Raw genomic sequence first — 20,197 nt, 5'->3', positions numbered from 1 at the left:
AGAGCAGCAAAATGTCATTTTTTCAGTATCTCTACTCCAATGTTTTTACAGGATATTCTTTTTATCCAAGTATTTTTCCCCAATAGCTAAATAAATGGCTTGAGAGGGACCAGTCAGCCCATTCAGTGGAAATTATTCAGAACGAGGAAAACGTGAGGAAGAGAGCCGCAAAATGCCATTGTTTCAGTCTCGCTACTCCAATATTTTTACAGGATATTTTTATTCAAGTATTTTCCCCCAATAACTAAATAAATGGCATGGTCATGACAAATAACAGTCTTGCGCTAAATGGAATATGAAATAATAAAAATGCATTTATTCAAGACGACATGGCAAAATTACTCCATATTGGTCAAAACTGTCAACTTCACCTTTACTGTCGCACCTCCAGAACGATTTTTATGCCACCTAAATCGGACTTATGTCATTTCCCTTCCCCGGCTTCGGAGAATGTAAACAAACCAAGAGGTGTGACAGCTAGCCGACATGCTAACCCGAACCGAGTGATGTTTCAAAGTCTTCGAAGCGGAAAATCACACATAATTAGCCCGGATCATTTCACATGACGACTGGGTTGTTGATTGTCTCCCACCCGGCAGAGAGAATTTTACAGCTCGTTCCCCTGCTACTATCGACAGGAGAGCTCGCCAGGGAAGCCGCTGGACAATGACCGCTGAACAAACCGGCTGACGTCAGAGGAGCGTGTCGCTGCCAAATGGTCAACACGAATATGGCAAAATAATGCTTTACTACACGGCAAAGTAGTAAACAGAGAGACTCAGTGGAGGAGGGCGGCTGCAGTTGTTGTGCTGCTAACATGTGCAGCTAAAGTGTATGAGGAGAGCTTTTTACATCGCCATCCATGATCAAACATAAGTAGTCCTTTATTTAAAGAAAGTTTGTAGTGTTCATTTTGTAATCGCTGTATTCGCGGCTATTTTTAACTCAAAGTTGCAATTTCTGATCGATCGGAAAATTTGACAGAACACCGGGCACATGAGCACAATAAGCCGAGCATAGTGCTCTCCCGGCGGGGATATGTGCGAAAAGCCGCCGGTGTTGTGCTGAAAAATAGCCGCCCCGCGTGCATGTCAGCCACAAAATGCAAGCCACCTACATATTAAAATGATCCCAGTATTTGACATAATACAAAACACAATGTTTACTCACTTCCTCGTAAGTCCCATGGTCCCACAGTAGTAGGGCTTGTTTTGGCCAATATCCACCGGTGAATGGGAACTTTTTGAAACCCCAAAAAGGCACAGACGCCTCTCCCTCGTTAAGCAAGATTTTTCTGCAGCCGTTTGGCTGGCGTGATGCGAAAAATAAACGTATTAATCCCCAAAATCAGCTGAATCCTTAGTACTTCTCATCATACAGTACGGCTGTATAGTGAAGCGGACTCCTTCCTACGTACACGTCACAGCGCCCTCTTTCTCAACTCGAGACTGTTGCCGGAAGTCAACTCATTTTCATGGCGCGGGATTCAAAAAACTAAATAAATATACCAATCGCTTCCACACACATCCAAGCGGTCCATTTCATTCAGGAGCATAAAATACCGCATGTATTATGAAATAAACATGCTTTTTCGTGTCACAGGCACTTTAAGGGTGTGACATACTATATCGATATATCACGATACTTTGTAGCTCATAAGGTTATCAATATGCACCCACCAAGAATCGATATATCGATATATGTATACGGAGTTCCTAAAGGGACATCGACTTAAACAAATTTGAGCAATCTGGTGCGCACTAGAAACTATCTGGTGTGAAATGAAAACAATCTTATTATAGCATTTAAGCTAGCGGACTTTCGCTATGCAAGTTAGCCAACTGTTGTAAACATTAGCATTATTATAGCATATTAAGCTAGCAGACTTTTGCTAGGCAAGTTAGCCAATTGTTGTTAACATTAGCATTACATAGCATTTAAACTAGCGGACCTTTGGACATCGATTGCGAATCGCGACTAGCAGACACCAATTGCGAATACCGTGATCCCTCGTTTTTCAATGTTAATGGAGACCAGAACCCGCCGTGATATGTTTAATTTAAATGTAATAAATTTAAGTAAAAAAATTTTTTTGTGTGTGTTCAATGTATTTATTCAGATTTAGCATTGAAAAGAGATACATATAAGACATGTTTTTTCCACTTTTTTCCTAAAGTATAATTGGTTTTTAAGAACTTCAAATGTAATAATTATGATGTTTTAAACATGTTACTGTCCCACTGAATTATTTTAAAACAAGAATAAAGTACTGTAGTAGAAAAATGCTTGCCTTTATTAAATGTTTCACTGAGTGAGTCAACTCAAACTGCTTGCTCACACACATTGAGTTGCCACAGCAACTGTTTAACAAGTTAAACGATGATTGACGTATGCGACGCTTTGAAGTTAGCAGGTCTGGTGAGATCTGACAGAGACATCAGTCAGCATTGTAAACTTCTACATATATATATATATATTTATGTACATGGCGGAAAACACAGACAAGACTGAAAAAGCAGTTTCTGCTCTTGCACTCCTCTTTAAAAGAAACTGCTGTATTTTAAGCCAAAACAACTGTTGTGTTTGATAGAACAATATGTCTATATGCTGCCATAGCAGATTCATGGCGCATGAAGCCCCCGAACTATTTTTAATTTGTCCGTTACACCCTGAAAAGCCCAGTTTACAGACGTCGCGCGACCGCTTTTGTTTCAACGCAGCCATAAAACGAAGGTAATTAATTATATTTATTATTCAAAATGTCTGTCATTTTTAGCTTAGAATAGAATCATTAAACAATGTCTAATATTTCATTTTAAAAAAAAAAGAGTCTTTAAAAATTATTAACTTTTAAACAAATTACGACACAATGAAAAGAATGGTGTCTGTAAAAAAGTCACGATATCTACCTCATAACAATCGCTTAATTGTATTTTTTTTGTTACCGTCGCATTTTCTCTGATACGTTAGATGATAAATAATCAAACAAAGAAAAATTGAGAGAAAAAAAAAAAAGTTTAAAATGGTATATATATATGAAAAAGAAAATCTCGACCACTCCTTGATGTCTGCGATTTCTGCATCGCAACCCTTGTTTCATTACCATGTTTCCCTCACATAATCCCCAAAAAATCCAGCTGTGTCCATTCACAGCTGTGTCTTGACACTCAATGATACATGCTACATGGAGTTTTTGGATCGAAACAAGGTAAGTATGCGATAATATCTCGTTAAAGTCGTGGCGTCTGTAATTCTGCTCTCGCGTGCTGTCACCTCCAGATAGGGTTTTGCTGTTTAAAAAACTTTTTTTTTTTTTTTTTAAAATGCACCCCTGTTCAAAATTTTTCTTCCCCCAGCAAATTGAGATTTTAAGCTTTCCAATGATGTATCACACATGCATATCAGACAATTTTGAAATCTGGCTAAATTGGGGGTCTCAGAGTGGAACTTCAAGTCACCTGAGTGTTTTGCACCATATATGTTATAATATAATATAATATAATATAATATAATATAATATAATATAATATAATATAATATAATATAATATAATATAATATAATATAATATAATATAATATGGGTTTTTTTTTTAATTGAAAAAAAATTTGCGATGGACTGAGGGCGCAAAGTTTGAAGCGCGAAGTAGCAAGGGATTACAGTATAAGTGACTGGCAGCAAGCGGCGAGGTACTAGTATTATATGAAGATTCATACTTCTCAGACTTGGAGGCAGATAGTAAAATTCACAACATGAAGAAGCCCGATACTCTTCGAAAGTCACAATGACCTTTGTGTATTGTCTTATCGTTCCAGTAAATGCATTTACTTAAAAAATGAAAATCCTAAAAGCGGAGGAGGCTTGCCAATGGCCGTTGTCAAACGGTGTATTTTGTACCAATGAGTTTGCCGTAGTTTACAAATAATGATGGCCGACAATTCGCGCATGCGCGTGACAGAAACAGCCATAATAACATTGGTGTTTGAAAGAGAATAGCACCGCGTTCTTCTAGTGTATTTTTTTTTAAAATAGCGAGTGTGTTTGGGCCATGAAGACCATCGCGACCTTCCAATCGCAGCTGGCGGCCATCATGGAGGCTCTGACCCGGGCCGCCGTGGCGGAAATCTGCGAGCTGGTGGACGACAGCTACGCCGTCTTCCAGATGGAAATTAACCGCAGCCGCAAAGAGAACGACGAGCTCCGCCGGAAGCTCGAGCTCATCGAGAGCATCGTCGCTCGCGGCGGCGTCAGCGTCAACGTCGGCGAGAGCTCGGCTGCAGTCGTCCCGGCCACCGAGAGCCCGGAAGACCGCAAAGAAGAGCCCGGCGACGGTCAGTGAATCCTCCGACACTACAAGCAGCGTGTGCTTTTTCACATTTAACTCATGAGCTCCCACTGATGCCTAAACACGTCCAATCCATTTAACAAATTTACTGCCATTGTCAGCGACAGATGCTTAATCTATTTGAACTGGGATATATAGCCGTGAATGATCATGTTCAATCGCTGTCAACCTACCAGTCAAAATGGTTTGGACGTCTATCGCCGTCAATAGCAGCCAATGAGACCACCAGTATTCTACTTAAAACACTCCTGCTACACTAAGACATACTTCTATTTCAATCAATCAATCAAATTTATTTATATAGCCCTTTACAAAACCCGAAAGGTCCCCAAAGTGCTTAACAACAAAGACAAACATGGGACATAGTAAATAAAAGGCAGGAAAGTATTATACAATGACATTAGGAAGAAAAAAAAAAAAAATCACCTGTCACATTTAACGCATTAACTACCATCGACGTCAATGAACGTCCAATCTCTCCCAGTCAGGATGGATTGGACGAGCGAGCCCACAAGTACTCTAACTACCGTAGTACCAAGTAGTTCTACTTCATCTAGAGCAGGGTTCAGCAACCCATGGCTCCGCAGCCGCATACGGCTCTTTGAACCCTCTGATGCGGCTCAGTTTTATATTAAAGCAACACTAGGTAACTTTCCAGTTTTGGTCGATTTTAGAGACGCCAGTGGACAAAAGCGGTAGTGTTTTGCCTTAAGGAAGACTGTTTCCCATGAGGACCAGCGCTCACCCGCACAGTGTCGTAAAATCATAATGCAGATGCAGATGGATTAAACCAGTGGTCCCCAACCTTTTTTGCACAACGGACCGGTGTAATGTGGGCGTTTTTTTCACGGACCGGCAATGTGTGGCAGAAAATGACAGTAAATATAAAATAACACGTCGAGGCTAAAAACGAATATTAGTTGCAGGGTAAATGTCACTCACCATACACTGAATCAACCTTATCTTAACAGCGGCCTCTCCTACAACTTGTCGGCAAAAATCCGTGGTCGCAAGCATGACTTCTCCAATTGTGTGAGGTTTCTTAGCTTTAGCAATACAGTTTGTCATGAGGCATGATGCTCTGTGCATTTGCTTTTGTTGCCTCGTTTGCTAATTTTTAGCCACATATTATGCAGAATAGACTTGTTTGTAGGCTCCTGGCTCAGCAGGCGGCGTTTTCCCTGTAAAAAGCTGTCCAAAGACGTCGCCGCCTGCAGTACACAGCCAACATCAGCTAAAGTTACTGTTTACATTAACTGCTATCGGTGTGCAAATACCCTAGTAATTGTGGCCAAACACTAGATGGTGACCTATACAAATCTTTACTCTGATTAGTCTATAGAGTAGACAGGGATGTTGATGTGTCAAAAGCCACAGGCCAGATTGCAGTCGTTAATAAATCATTTATTTCTCTGAGGCCCAGTACCAAATGCGCCGCGGCCCGGCAGCAAATGCGCAACGGACCGGTAAACAACCGCTAAACAATAGCATTTGACAGTTAGCAATTGTGTGGCTTAGTGTGGCTAGCTATGAGTCGAAAGGGCTCTTTGAGTGTTAAAGGACCCCTGACCTATAACCATTCAGGACCATTTTTTTTGCAGAAATATTTCATGCATTTGAATGAAAAGTGTTTTTTTTTGGGGGGGGGGGGGGGGGGGCATGTGGATTGATGCTTTTGTGTTTTACCTGAGCCATTTTATGGATCCACCCAGATCCGTGTAGAGTTACACTGCTATTACCGCTTCCAGAAAATAAAAGAATAGAATAGAAAGCCTTTATTGTTATTGTGCAGTGCACAATGAGATTTAAAGCTTCACCATAAAGTGCACCACGTTAAACCGAAGTACAACAAGGCTAATATACATGGGTTACAGCATACACAGATTGGGAATAAAGTGAATAAGTGACTAGCAACAAGTGGTGAGGTAGTACGATTAGAGCAGTGCATATATGGCGATTTACAGTACTAGGAGGTAGTTGGCTTTCTTGATATGATAGTTTGTGTATCCCATATGCAGTACTACCTAGAGCTGGGAATCTTTGGGCACCTAACGATTCGATTACGATTACGATTCAGAGGCTCCGATTCGATTATAAAATGATTATTGATGCACCCCCCCACCCTCCTTTATTTTGTATTTTTTTAATTAAATGTTTTGTACATTAGTTCCAAAATTGTTCAAAAATCCTCTCAGGCTAAACCAAACTACTATTTCAGTATCAAGTTAACATATAGCAGTAAACAAATACAAAAATAACAGTAAATAAAAAACTCCAGTCCCCATTCTGTAACAGCTGCTTTAAACTACATTCAATTAATTTAATGTTGTGAATCAACTGTTAAAGTTGTTAAAATTGCTCCCGTTATTCCATAATTTCCCTTTTGTCTACTTTCGACATGTGAAAGTTTTAAAACTATTTTAAAGATAGATTCAAGTCAATATTTTACCGATTTAGGAGTATTTTAGATAAAAAGTTAATTAGGTTTGCTTGGAAGGTTCGCTACAACAGCCTTGCAGGGAAGTGTACTGCTTTAAGATGGCGGCCGTTTACTAACGGCCGCATCTAGCTTTTTGTAGATGTGCTGCTCACGCTACCGAATCAATGGTCCATCTAATCCTATATAAATAATATCTACCATTCCATTATGTGGATGACGTACTTTGTAGCAGCTTTTCGGCAGCAGTCAGGTATGTTGTTGTGTTTTTTTATTTCGTGGCATGAGTTGAGCTAGAGCCGTGAGTTGAGCATTGGCATTACCCGAGGGGCCGGGTAATGAGAAGCATGATGTTTAGCTACTCTCGCTGCGATCTTCCTCATTGCGCCCAGAAGACCGCGCGGCGCGCCGAGTGTGTTGTACTTCCGCTTTACTTGGCATATTTCAATAATCGGAATTTGGATGTTTGTGAATCGTTCTCGAATCTTCCACGGCCGAATCGCGAATAATCTAAGAATCGGAAATTTTGCGCACCTCTAGTACTACCTATGTCTGAACATACCGTATTGGCCCTGATTATAAGACGACCCCCTCTTTTTCAAGACTCAAGTTTGAAAAAAAACTTTTTGAACACCAAATTAATTTTTATACAGAAAATAATTACAGTACATCCGAAACAAATGATTATAACAACATATTTGACAGAAAAAGGATGTTATTTTGCCTCATTCAAATCTTAATATCTGAACATTTAAATATGTAAACTAAAGTGCAATCACATTCGTAAATGAATGGCTTCTGGTTTTTGAAATGTAAATAAACCCATCTATTGTGATAAAACAACAAAATTGAAATAACTGCATTAACCATCAAAGTGAAGTCGAACTGTAACTGTAGTCTTGAAACAAATCTGAATAAGGAAAACCATTGCAATAAAATAATGCAAACTTGAGAGTAGCTGAGATGTCATGACAGAACATCGCTTCAGTGATATCTGGCGCCATCTAGCGTCGTGAATGGGTAAAATGTCTAGAATATAAGACGACCCCCTCTTTTTCAATCTTATTTCAATGCAAAAAACACCGTCTTATATTCGGGCCAATACGGTATTTCAGCTGGGCCGAGAACGAAAAGTGGTATTTGCCATGTGGCAAAATGGATTTCGCCATGTGGCATTTTTATGTAATGTGGCTTTTTTTTTTTTGCCATGTGGCAAAATTGGTTTTGCCATGCGGCCTTTTTTTGCCATGTGGCATTTTTTTTTTTTACCATGTGGCGAAATTGATTTTGATATGTGGCACTTTTCTGCCATGTGGCAAAATTGATTTTGACATGTGGCATTTTTGGGGGGGGGGGGGGGGGGGGGGGTTGTTTCTAAGGCATTTTTGAAGGCGATGCAACTCCATGCAATTGACGTGCATGGCCTGCAAAAATGCAAAATATTCCCCCAAAAAATGCCACATACAAAAAAAATCAAATTCCACAGACCAAAATACATTTTGCCACATGGCAAAAAATGCCACATGGAATAATCCATTTTGCCACGTGGCAAAAAAATGCCACATGGCAAAACCAATTTTGCCACCTGGCAAATACCACTTTTGGTTCTGTCTGTCTCACATATTTACTGAGTGTGATGCATGTGTAGTATTAAGGTTAGAGGCTGAGTTTTAATCAATGAAGAGCATGCACTCATGTTTGATGGAAGCCAATTGACATCTTTTGTTTCTTGTCGTTTTTCCAGTGCACGTCCAGTCATCAGACGAGGTGGACCGGTCGCCGCCTGGATGTTTGTCGTCTGGGCCGACTGCTGAAGAGGTCGCACACTCGCATTAATGCTTACATTAATTCAAATGTTTTTCTTTTTAATTGGGATATTCCTATTTTTAGCTATATTTTGAATCGAATTTTATCCATACAAATATATATAGACATAAACTTCATAATTGTATTGACGGGTCAATTCGGCCAGCCACTGCCTTCAAGCAGGGGGCCAGGCATCCCACAATCCGCTTCAGTTATCCGCAGTCAGTCGCAGCGACACATACATCATTCAACGCCAGATTTAGGATAAAAGTACGAAAGCTGTACCGCATACAAATAGGAAGAATTGTCTCAGGAGTGATTTGTTCGAGGATTCAAGTTAATTATTTTTCGTACTATGGATGCATTTTGAAACGTGGTGGGGAAAAAATCAATGGAGAAATTAGCTGCTACGGCATTGGCAACATAGTTCGCAATATTTACGTAAAATAAATGGTTACTGCACGTTTTTTTTTTTTTTTGCTTTTAACCAAGAATCGAGACTGTTTTACGTCCATATCTGTACAGAATTTGGGGATTTAAGCATTTATTCACAAGAATTTTCACCATTTATTCACAAGAATTTTCAACATAAAAAGCTGTTTACATCAGGCGGCCGCTAGCTACATTCACTAACAGACTATCACTGTACTTTGGCATATTTACGTAAAATAAATGCTTACTGCACATTTTTTTGCTTTTAACCAAGAATCCGGACTGTTTTACGTCCATATCTATACAGAATTCGGGGATTTCAGCTCCAACCCCCCCCCCCCCCCAAAGTGATTTAAAAAATGTATATAAATAAATGGTTTCTAAGCACTAAGTTTTAAACATAACTGTCCAACCAAATCATTTCTGAACAAGAATAAAATACTATATCAGATAAATGCTTGGCTTTATTAAATGCTTCTCTTTATCTACTTTAGCTGTGACTGTTGAAGTGATGTAGAAATTTCAAACTCCTCATGATCATTTCTGGCATTTAAATGTCTCCAACGTCGCCACAGTACACACATTCATTCCAGCGCGGCTTCCTTACAACTGTTTAATAAGTTAAACGATGATTGACAGATGCCTGTGTGAAGTCTGCTTCTTTGGCCAGATCAAAGCCATTGTTGTGCCGCAGTGACTGAGAGGATCAAAAGGCTGGGAGAGGGAGGGTAGGAGGCTGTGCGCAGACCAGAAAGTGAGGCGTGTGTGGATCAACAAAAAGAAAAACTATCGCACGTGCTTGCGATGGGACTATTGCGCACACGCACATCGCGATGGCGATGTTTAAACGATATATCGTTCAGGCTTAAAACTGATATTTACAAACTAGGCAAGCCTGAAGCTTCCTATAGAGCCTACCCACCGACGTCATAAAACCACGTGCTCGCTGTATGGTTCCGCCCACTTGTCCGTCATTTTGTCTCTGTATTAGCATTGGTTTCAATTGATCGAGGAATTTAAAATGCATTTCACGGAAGACCCGGTGCTTTCTGATGCCGTAAACTCACTATATGTGTTGCATAAAAGGCGTTATGTGGAAAAGCTTCGTTCTATACAGTCGCCAGATCCATATTTGATGCCTAAATCGATGATTTTTGACCGGCTGCCTTCGCCGTCTCTGCCTGACCCTGATATTTACAACTATCTTGTCCACACAAAATCAGCCTATTCTCACGAAAGTTTGAAAAACTTTAAGAGCTTGGAGGCTTATAAATGCTACGTTGCTGGTTGGGTGAAACAGGTCCTCGTACACGAAAATTCGGCAGGAATCTTGTGCTCGGAAGGTGAGTTACGAAATTTTCAATTCAAAATCTTTTGTTCTTGCTAACATCCACTGTCAAGTCTAATGTATTTCATGTCATTTGTCAATGGAGCTAGGGCTTTTAATGTTTATATGGTTTAGCGATAGCACTCACTACATACATACGTGTATGTTGTCGGCGATTAGCCTAGCAATGATCTTAATTGTGGTTGTCAGCCCAAAACCCTCTAAATATATATTAAATGCATCTTACCAGATATAAAATGACTACTACATAATCTGTGGTAATCGTTTGGAGCCCAGTTTTCTCGTCGAATTGCAGCAGCCCATCTCGCTCTCTCCTCTCCGTGTCTCTCGGAATCCGGTAGAACTTCAAGTCTCTCCGTCTATCTTCTCTGTTATTGCAACCGACCGCCACACACGCCTTCACCATTTTGATTATTAATGTTAACGAGCAGAAAAACACGTCGTAAATAGGAGGAATGTACGTAGCCGTAACAGGTCAACACGATGTGTTGCCGGACAAGTGGGCGGCACCAGTCAGGAGAGCGGAGTTGTGACGTCACGTGGGTAGGGTCTATAGCAGCCTGCCTTCAAGCCAGTAAAACTTGACTGCAGCCCAGAGCCAAGCGACAGCTGCTAAAAACCACGCCCACATGATGCTACGCTGGTAGACTGAGTCTAATGCATCTCATAGATGTCACATGTAGAGCTGAAACGATTACTCGAGTAACTCGAGTTTAGATACAGGCAGCATGGGGTTAATTGCCTCCAATGCATTGAAACTCAACTGTCTGCGCTTTTGTTTTCTCAGGATGCTTCGGCCGAGGACGTGTTTTTCGTCAAGCGGGAAGTGGCCAGCGATGACGACGAATACTGCCGTGAGCCGTTCGTGGACGAGGACGGTGAGCTTCAAAGCGCTTGTTTAGTCACACAAACAAATGACCACAATGTACGAGGGCAGCTCGAAGTTCTTACATTAGCACTGCAACTTGACGGAATTCTAATAGCCTTTTAATCTTTTGACTGTTTGGGTCGTTTCTTTGATCCTTTGCAGGTCACTTCCTGTCGATCTTGGGTCATTCGTGCTACATTTTGGGGCATTCCGGGTTCACTTCTTTTCCATTTTGAATCCTTTCTTGTTGAATTTAGGGCATGTCCGGGTCACTTTCAGGCATTCCAGGGTCACTTACACATTCTGGATCATTTCTTGTTGATTTAAGGGCATTTCTGGGACACTTTCTGTTTGCTTTGGGGCATTTACGTGTCACTTTTTGTTGATTTTACGTTACTTTCAGGATTTCCTTTGTATTTTGGGTCACTTCTGGTACACTTCAGGCATCCCAGGGTCACTTGTACATTTTGGATAGTTTCGTGTTGATTTTTTGGTCACTTCCTCTTGACTTTGGGGCATTTCTGGGTCACTTGCTGTTGATTTTGGGTCCATTTCTGTTGGTTTTGGGGCGTTTTCGGGTCACTTTCTCTTGATTTTTGGTCACCTCCGACACATTCCAGGCATTCCGGGGTCACTGCTTGTATGCTTTGGATCATTTCATGTTCATTTTAGGGCATTTGCTGGGTCTCTTCTTGATCATTGGTCACTTTCTGTTGACTTTGGGGCATTTAAGGGTCACTTTCTGTTGATTTTAGGTTACGTTCAGGACTTACTGTTGATTTTGGTTCTTTTGGTAAATTTCAGGCATTCCAGTGTCACTTGTACATTTGACACCATTTCCTGTTGATTTTAGGGCTTTTCTGTGTCACTTTTTGTTTGCTTTGGGGCATTTACGGGTCACTCTCTGTTGATTTTAGGTTCCTTTCAGGATTTCCTGTTGATTTTGGTTCACTTCTGTTAAGTTTCAGGCATTTCAGGGTCACTTTTTGAACATTTTAGTTTACTTCCTGTTGATTTTAGGACATTTCTGGGTCACTTTCTGATGATTTTTGGGCATTTCTGGGTCAGATTCTGTTGGCTTTGAGGCATTTACGGGTCACTTTCTGTTGATTTTTGGTTACATTCAGGACCTACTGTTGATTTTGGTTCACTTTTGGTAAATTTCAGGCATTCCAGTGTCACTTGTACATTTTACATCATTTCCTGTTGATTTTAGGGCATTTCTGGGTCACTTTGTTTGTTTTGGGGCATTTACAGGTCACTCTCTGTTGATTTTAGGTTCCTTTCAGGATTTCCTGTTGATTTTGGGTCACTTCTGTTAAGTTTCAGGCATTTCAGGGTCACTTTTTGAACATTTTAGTTTACTTCCTGTTGATTTTAGGACATTTCTGGGTCACTTTCTGATCATTGGTCCCTTCCTGTTGATTTTTGGGCATTTCTGGGTCAGATTCTGTTGGCTTTGAGGCATTTACAGGTCACTTTCTGTTGATTTTTGGTTACATTCAGGACCTACTGTTTATTTTGGTTCACTTTTGGTAAATTTCAGGCATTCCAGTGTCACTTGTACATTTTACATCATTTCCTGTTGATTTTAGGGCATTTCTGGGTCACTTTCTGTTTGCTTTCAGGCATTTACGGGTCACTTTCTGTTGATTTTAGGTTCCTTTCAGGATTTCCTGTTGATTTTGGGTCACTTCTGTTAAGTTTCAGGCATTTCAGGGTCACTTTTTGAACATTTTAGTTTATTTCCTGTTGATTTTAGGACATTTCTGGGTCACTTTCTGATCATTGGTCACCTCCTATTGGTTTTTGGGCATTTCTGGGTCAGATTATGTTGGCTTTGAGGCATTTACAGGTCACTTTCTGTTGATTTTAGGTTGCGTTCAGGACCTACTGTTTATTTTGGTTCACTTTTGGTAAATTTCAGTCATTCCATTGTCACTTGTACATTTTACATCATTTCCTGTTGATTTTAGGGCTTTTCTGGGTCACTTTCTGTTTGCTTTCAGGCATTTACGGGTCACTTTCTGCTGATTTTAGGTTCCTTTCAGTATTTCCTGTTGATTTTGGGTCACTTCTGTTAAGTTTCAGGCATTTCAGGGTCACTTTTTGAACATTTTAGTTTATTTCCTGTTGATTTTAGGACATTTCTGGGTCACTTTCTGATCATTGGTCACTCCCTATTCACTTTTGGGCATTTCTGGGTCAGTTTCTGTTGGCTTTGAGGCATTTGCGGGTCACTTTCTGTTGATTTTAGGTTACGTTCAGGACCTACTGTTGATTTTGGTTCACTTTTGGTGAACTTCAGGCATTCCAGTGTCACTTGTACATTTTACATCATTTCCTGTTGATTTTAGGGCTTTTCTGGGTCACATTATTTGTTTTGGGGCATTTACGGGTCACTCTCTGTTGATTTTAGGTTCCTTTCAGGATTTCCTGTTGATTTTGGGTCACTACTGTTAAGTTTCAGGCATTTCGGGGTCACTTTTTGAACATTTTAGTTTATTTCCTGCTGATTTTAGGACATTTCTGGGTCACTTTCTGATTATTGGTCACTTCGTGTTGATTTTCGGGCCCTTCTGGGTCAGATTCTGTTGGCTTGAGGCATTTATGGGTCACTTTCTGTTGATTTTAGGTTACGTTCAGGACCTACTGTTGATTTTGGTTGATTTCTGGTAAATTTCAGGCATTCCAGCGTCAGTTGTACATTTTATATTAATTCCTGTTGATTTTAGGGAATTTATGAGTCACTTTCTGTTTGCTTTGGGTCCTTTACGGGTCACTTTCTGTTGATTTTAGGGTCCTTTCAGGATTCCCTGTTGATTTTGGGTCACTTCTGATACATTTTAGGCATTCCAGGGACACTTTTTGAACATTTTAGTTTATTTGCTGTTGATTTTAGGACATTTCTGGGTCATTTTCTGATCATTGGTCACTCCCTATTGACTTTTGGGCATTTCTGGGTCACTTTCTGTTGGCTTTGGGGCATTAAGAGGGCACTTAGGGTACATTCTGGGTCATTTACTCTTCACTTTTGGGCAATTTCGGGTCACTCTGTTGGTTTTGGAGCATTCCTGAGTCATGTACTGTACATTTTGTGTCAGTTTCTGTCAATTTTGAGGCTATTCGAGGAAAGTGTTTTTTTGTTAAAAATGTCAACCACCAATGGAGAAACACAAAGTTCATAAAAGAATAACATTTTTTTTTTGTTTGTTTATGTAGTATCAGAAATGGTATTGAGTACTTTTTGGAGTATTGATATAGAGTTAAAAAAATGTAATATAATGTCATAGTTAAAAGATTTATTGGAATATTAAAGCTAAATGCTGTTTATTAAAAAATGTGATCGGCGCACCCAGAGTTTTAACGCGATACTTGTACGTTGTCCTTTGAAGGAGCGGAACAGACGCAAGCACATAACAGGACACTCGCCGCCTCCTCGTCACCTGACGGCAATTATTGGGAGCTCAAGACAATCGCCGCAGACGTCTCGGCACAACCGGTCTACGTTTCCGACGGCGAAATCTCACCTTCGAGGAAAAGTTCAGTTTCGGCAGTAGGGAGTCCAAACCACGTGGTGGCTTTACGCGGCACCCGGCCGGACCGCGACTCCGCGGGGGCCGACCCGGGCCCGCCAGGCGTCCCGGCCCACCCCCGCCGCCCGATGAGCGAGCGCGACGCCGCCTTCCCTCCCACGGACGCGGTGGACCGGCAGCAATTTTTCAGAGTGCGGCGTTACGCGTGCAACTACTGCGGCAAGTGGTTCTCGTCGGCGCGCGGGCTGGAGACGCACGTGCGAGTCCACACGGGCGAACGGCCGTACAGCTGCGAACAGTGCGGAAAGCGCTTCACGCAGTCAGGCCACCTGAAGACGCACCAGAGCGTCCACACGGGCGAGCGACCGTTCGCCTGTCAGTACTGTGATAAACGCTTTGCCGGCAAGCAGAACCTGCAAATCCACTTGCGGAAAAACCACCCTTTGGCGGCGCCACAGGAAGGGTAAACCGGATATCTGATGGACTTCACAAGGACTGTAGTGGATTGCTGAATGGTGTCTTAGCATTTGTCAAGAACCTACAATTTTTTGGGGGACTTTTAAGCCATACTCCCCAAATTTTACATGAGAACTATTAAACTGCATACAGCGGTATGAAAAGTATCTGAACGTTTTGGAATTTCTCTCATTTCTGCATAAAAACACCATCAAATGTGATCTGATCTTTGTCAAAATCAATTGACAAACAACCCAACCAGATTCAACTAAAACCACCCAAACATTTATAGGTTTTCATTAGGGCTGTCAAACGATTAAAATTTTTAATCGAGTAAATCACAGTTTAAAATTCGTAATTAATTGCAATTCAAACCATCTCTAAAATATGCCAAAATTTTCTGTAAATTATTGTTGGAATGGAAAGATAAGACACAAGATGGATACAGTGCCTTGCAAAAGTATTCGGCCCCCTTGAATCTTGCAACCTTTCGCCACATTTCAGGCTTCAAACATAAAGATATGAAATGTAATTTTTTTGTCAAGAATCAACAACAAGTGGGACACAATCGTGAAGTGGAACAAGATTTATTGGATAATTTCAACTTTTTTAACAAATAAAAAACTGAAAAGTGGGGCGTGCAATATTATTCGGCCCCTTTACTTTCAGTGCAGCAAACTCACTCCAGAATTTCAGTGAGGATCTCTGAATGATCCAATGTTGTCCTAAATGACCGATGATGATAACTAGAATCCACCTGTGTGTAATCAAGTCTCCGTATAAATGCACCTGCTCTGTGATAGTCTCAGGGTTCTGTTTAAAGTGCAGAGAGCATTATGAAAACCAAGGAACACACCAGGCAGGTCCGAGATACTGTTGTGGAGAAGTTTAAAGCCGGATTTGGATTTCCCAAGCTTTAAACATCTCAAGGAGCACTGTGCAAGCCATCATATTGAAATGGAAGGAGCATCAGACCACTGCAAATCTACCAAGACCCGGCCGTCCTTCCAAACTTTCTTCTCAAACAAGGAGAAAACTGATCAGAGATGCAGCCAAGAGGCCCATGATCACTCTGGATGAACAGCAGAGATATACAGCTGAGGTGGGAGAGTCTGTCCATAGGACAACAATCAGTCGTACACTGCACAAATCTGGCCTTTATGGAAGTGTGGCAAGAAGAAAGCCATTTCTCAAAGATATCCATAAAAAGTCTCGTTTAAAGTTTGCCACAAGCCACCTGGGAGACACACCAAACATGTGGAAGAAGGTGCTCTGGTCAGATGAAACCAAAATTGAACTTTTTGGCCACAATGCAAAACGATATGTTTGGCGTAAAAGCAACACAGCTCATCACCCTGAACACACCATCCCCACTGTCAAACATGGTGGTGGCAGCATCATGGTTTGGGCCTGCTTTTCTTCAGCAGGGACAGGGAAGATGGTTAAAATTGACGGGAAGATGGATGCAGCCAAATACAGGAACATTCTGGAAGAGAACCTGTTGGTATCTGCAAAAGACCTGAGACTGGGACGGAGATTTATCTTCCAACAGGACAATGATCCAAAACATAAAGCCAAATCTACAATGGAATGGTTCAAAAATAAGAATGGCCAAGTCAAAGTCCAGACCTGAATCCAATGGAGAATCTGTGGAAAGAGCTGAAGACTGCTGTTCACAAACACTCTCCATCCAACCTCACTGAGCTCGAGCTGTTTTGCAAGGAAGAATGGGCAAGAATGTCAGTCTCTCCATGTGCAAAACTGATAGAAACATACCCCAAGCGACTTGCAGCTGTAATTGGAGCAAAAGGTGGCGCTACAAAGTATTAACGCAAGGGGGCAGAATAATATTGCATGCCCCACTTTTCAGTTTTTTATTTGTTAAAAAAGTTGAAATTATCCAATAAATTTTGTTCCACTTCACGATTGTGTCCCACTTGTTGTTGATTTTTGACAAAAAAATTTAAATTTTATATCTTTATGTTTGAAGCCTGAAATGTGGCGAAAGGTTCAAGGGGGCCGAATACTTTTGCAAGGCACTGTAAATGTAGCACTTTAGACAATTAAGTCCCATCCTGCCATCTTGTGGCGAAAAGATAATATGTCAATAATAACAAGCAACAGGAACATTATTTCAACATCAACTGAGGACACATAATACACTAGCACCATCGTGTATTAACAAATACTGCTTTGAACACGTCTTCACAGACAAAGCAATGACACGGGCTTAAAAAGGTCATCTTTAATTGTGTAAATCACACTAATGACACGATCTCACAGTTGAAATAGATGACATCCACTTAATTCTATTAAAGATGCTGAGGCAATTTGACAACTTTAGTTTTAAAAAGAAACATGCACTGTTTGTCCAGTAGATGGAGCTCTTGCGGTGTGGCAAACGCCTCAAAAACAGTGATTCAATTTAGGGCAATTGTCTCAAAAGTGGTTCATTGTTTCGGAAAGCCTCGGTTTTTCCATCCCTAGGCCACTAGCGCAGTTCCATTGACTTAAGCTCGACCTCCAAGGCACGTCTCCATTCAAAGATGTGTTTGTATTAAACATGACATCCCCTTTAATTAAGGAACGACGTCACGTCGACATCAATCACGACATCACGGCTGAAGGCGCCCTGAAGTTGCGGCAGCGCTCCGGCGGGTCATAATCGAGTTTTTTTTTTTTTTTTCCCCCTCCTCCTACCTCTCAAAGCAGGCGCTTCTCGCTTGCATCAAGATGGAGAGCGACTCCACTTACATCTCCAGTCAGGTTCTTCTGTCCCTGACGGAGAAACACTTCCTGAAGATCACGCCGGCCCACTGGGCCCTGCTGGCGGCTGGCGTCCGCGACCCGGCGGTCGACATGATCCTGGCCGACATGTGCGGCGAGATCGTGCAGACGGTGGCCACAGAGGTACTCCGTCTAGTGGTGCCGGTCCTGGTGGAGCACCTGGAGGGCCGGGCGTCCCCCGACGAGATGAGCAGCGCCATCGAGAGGTGCACGCCGCAGCTGGGCAACAGCCTGATGAGCACCTTCGCCGCGGCCGCCGACGTCCCTGACGTGGAGTTCGTGGGCGCCAGGCCCTTCACGGCCCTGGTGGAGAAGGAAGCCAGCGTCCGCATGAACTCCGTGCTGAGTTCGGCCCTCAGCGGCAACGAAGGCCAATCGGAGCTTTACGTCAACGCCTCCATGTCCACCGTCAATACCCTCTACGAGATGGTCAACCACGCGCACAAGTGTTTGTCTTACTTGAGCAAGATGACCCAGCGCTTCTACAAGATGAGCGGTCTGACGCCCGTGGACGCCGATGCCGCCACCCGCTCGGTGGCCGCCATTTTACTCAAGTGGGCCAAGGAGGGCCGCGAGGAGCTGGGCGAGGAGGCGATGCGGCGCTCCCAGGACGCCCACGCCACCGCCGAGGACATCGTCCAGACCATGGTCCAGATGCAGCAGCGCGCGGCCGACAACGCCTCGTCCCGTGTTTTCATCCCCTGCATCGACATGAGCGCCGTCTTGGCCAAAGTCAAGCGCTTCTTCTCCTCCCGCCCCAAATCCTCGGCCCGCAGCGACGAGCTGGTGGTGCGCAGCTCGCTCAACACGGTTGGGCGCTCTCGCTTCCAGAAGATGATGGCTGGGCTGAAGAGCATGTTCACTAAGTCCCGGCCACCCTTCGTGGTCAGCCTCCCGACCAGCCGCTCGGCCGGGCGGCGCGCCACCGGCAGCAGCCGCAAAACCTCGCGCCCGGGGTCCTCGCGACCCCTCTCCGAGGACGAGCTGAGCAGCAAGTTCGACAGCTTGACTTCCAACCTGGTGGACTGGGAGCTGGAGACCTGCACGGACGAGGAGCGCCGGCAGCTGACCGACACGGTCTACGAGCACCTGATGGCCGCGCAGGAAGACGGCGGCATGTCGGTCAAGCAGCACGCCTACTGCAACGTCCTCTACGCCATCACCGACGACACCATCAAGAAGTACATGCAACAACTGCACCTGTGGCTCAAAGTGCTGCGCGTAAACGCCAAGAGTCGCGTGGAGGTCTCAGGAGCCCTCAACGAAATCGACTCGCTCATCTCAGACCTGAGCCAGAGCCCCAGCCCCGTGGAGCCCGGGGACGACGGCCCGAAGAAGAGCTCCGCGTCCGCGCCCGCCTCCGCCAAGGCTTCGGCTATAGCCCCGCCCCGGTCGCTCCCCTCGCCCACCGGGAGCGTGCACCGGGCGCAGACCAAAAGCCTGATCAGCGCCCTGATCGTCACCCTGGTCATGCGTCTCTCCTGGAAATGCAGGTCCTCCACCAAGATCACCGCCATCCTTCCGGTCATCAAGCGGCTGTCCGAAAGGGCTGTGCTGGAGATCACCCCCAGGCTGTCCGCCGGCCTCACCGACATGGAAGCCTACGACGCCGTCATCCAGGCGGTGGCCCAGGAGCTCTGCAAGGAATTCGACGCCACTAAGATGCCCACGCTGATCGAGGACCCGGACTTTGACGACGCCGTTTTCAACCATCTCAAGTTCCAGATCCAACTGCTCGGCAACCTCCCGCCCCAGCCTTCGCCTCCCAAAAGCTTCTTCTCCAACGTAGGCAAGGCTATCTCCAAGCCTTTTCTCCACCTCTTCCGTCCGGGGAGCAGACAGACAGCTAACGTCAAATGAACAGGAACGCAACGCGCTGCCGCCGTAAATATCATAAGGCGAGATGTCTTAAACGCGCCGTGAGCTAAAGTCGTCTCTTGTCGGCCATTTTGCATCAGTGCCATTCAATTTAAGCGACGGCAGTGCTTTACGGTAGGACGATATATATCGCCAAACTGATGTAAAATGTTCTAACAGAACACCCCTAGACTTATTCCTGCTATGCATATTTTGGCCAGTAGATGGCGCCCGATTGCTACATTATTGGATTCCAAATGCCGTAGTAATACAGTGATTCTTGCTACTTCACTACTCAACTATCGTGCCTGCGGTGCATTGACGAT

At 43.3% G+C, this 20,197-nt stretch overlaps 2 protein-coding genes across 2 annotated transcripts in view; one reads left to right on the top strand and one right to left on the bottom strand.

Moving 5' to 3' along the window:
- esyt2a (extended synaptotagmin-like protein 2a) overlaps positions 1-20,197 on the bottom strand; it is a 91,486-nt gene that overhangs the window by 58,376 nt on the left and 12,913 nt on the right. The window lies entirely within an intron of this gene.
- On the top strand, positions 3,903-15,675 carry si:dkey-7l6.3 (zinc finger and SCAN domain-containing protein 22). Its single transcript, XM_057857116.1, has 4 exons — positions 3,903-4,330; positions 8,526-8,599; positions 11,155-11,245; positions 14,631-15,675. Exons 1-4 carry the CDS (start codon positions 4,048-4,050, stop codon positions 15,236-15,238), a joined length of 1,056 nt encoding a protein of 351 aa, XP_057713099.1. The 5' UTR covers positions 3,903-4,047; the 3' UTR covers positions 15,239-15,675.

Source organism: Corythoichthys intestinalis, chromosome 14 (genome assembly GCF_030265065.1).
Source record: "Corythoichthys intestinalis isolate RoL2023-P3 chromosome 14, ASM3026506v1, whole genome shotgun sequence".
In the NCBI taxonomy this organism is placed as follows: Eukaryota; Metazoa; Chordata; class Actinopteri; order Syngnathiformes; family Syngnathidae; genus Corythoichthys; species Corythoichthys intestinalis.
This window is presented reverse-complemented; position numbering and strand designations above follow the sequence as displayed.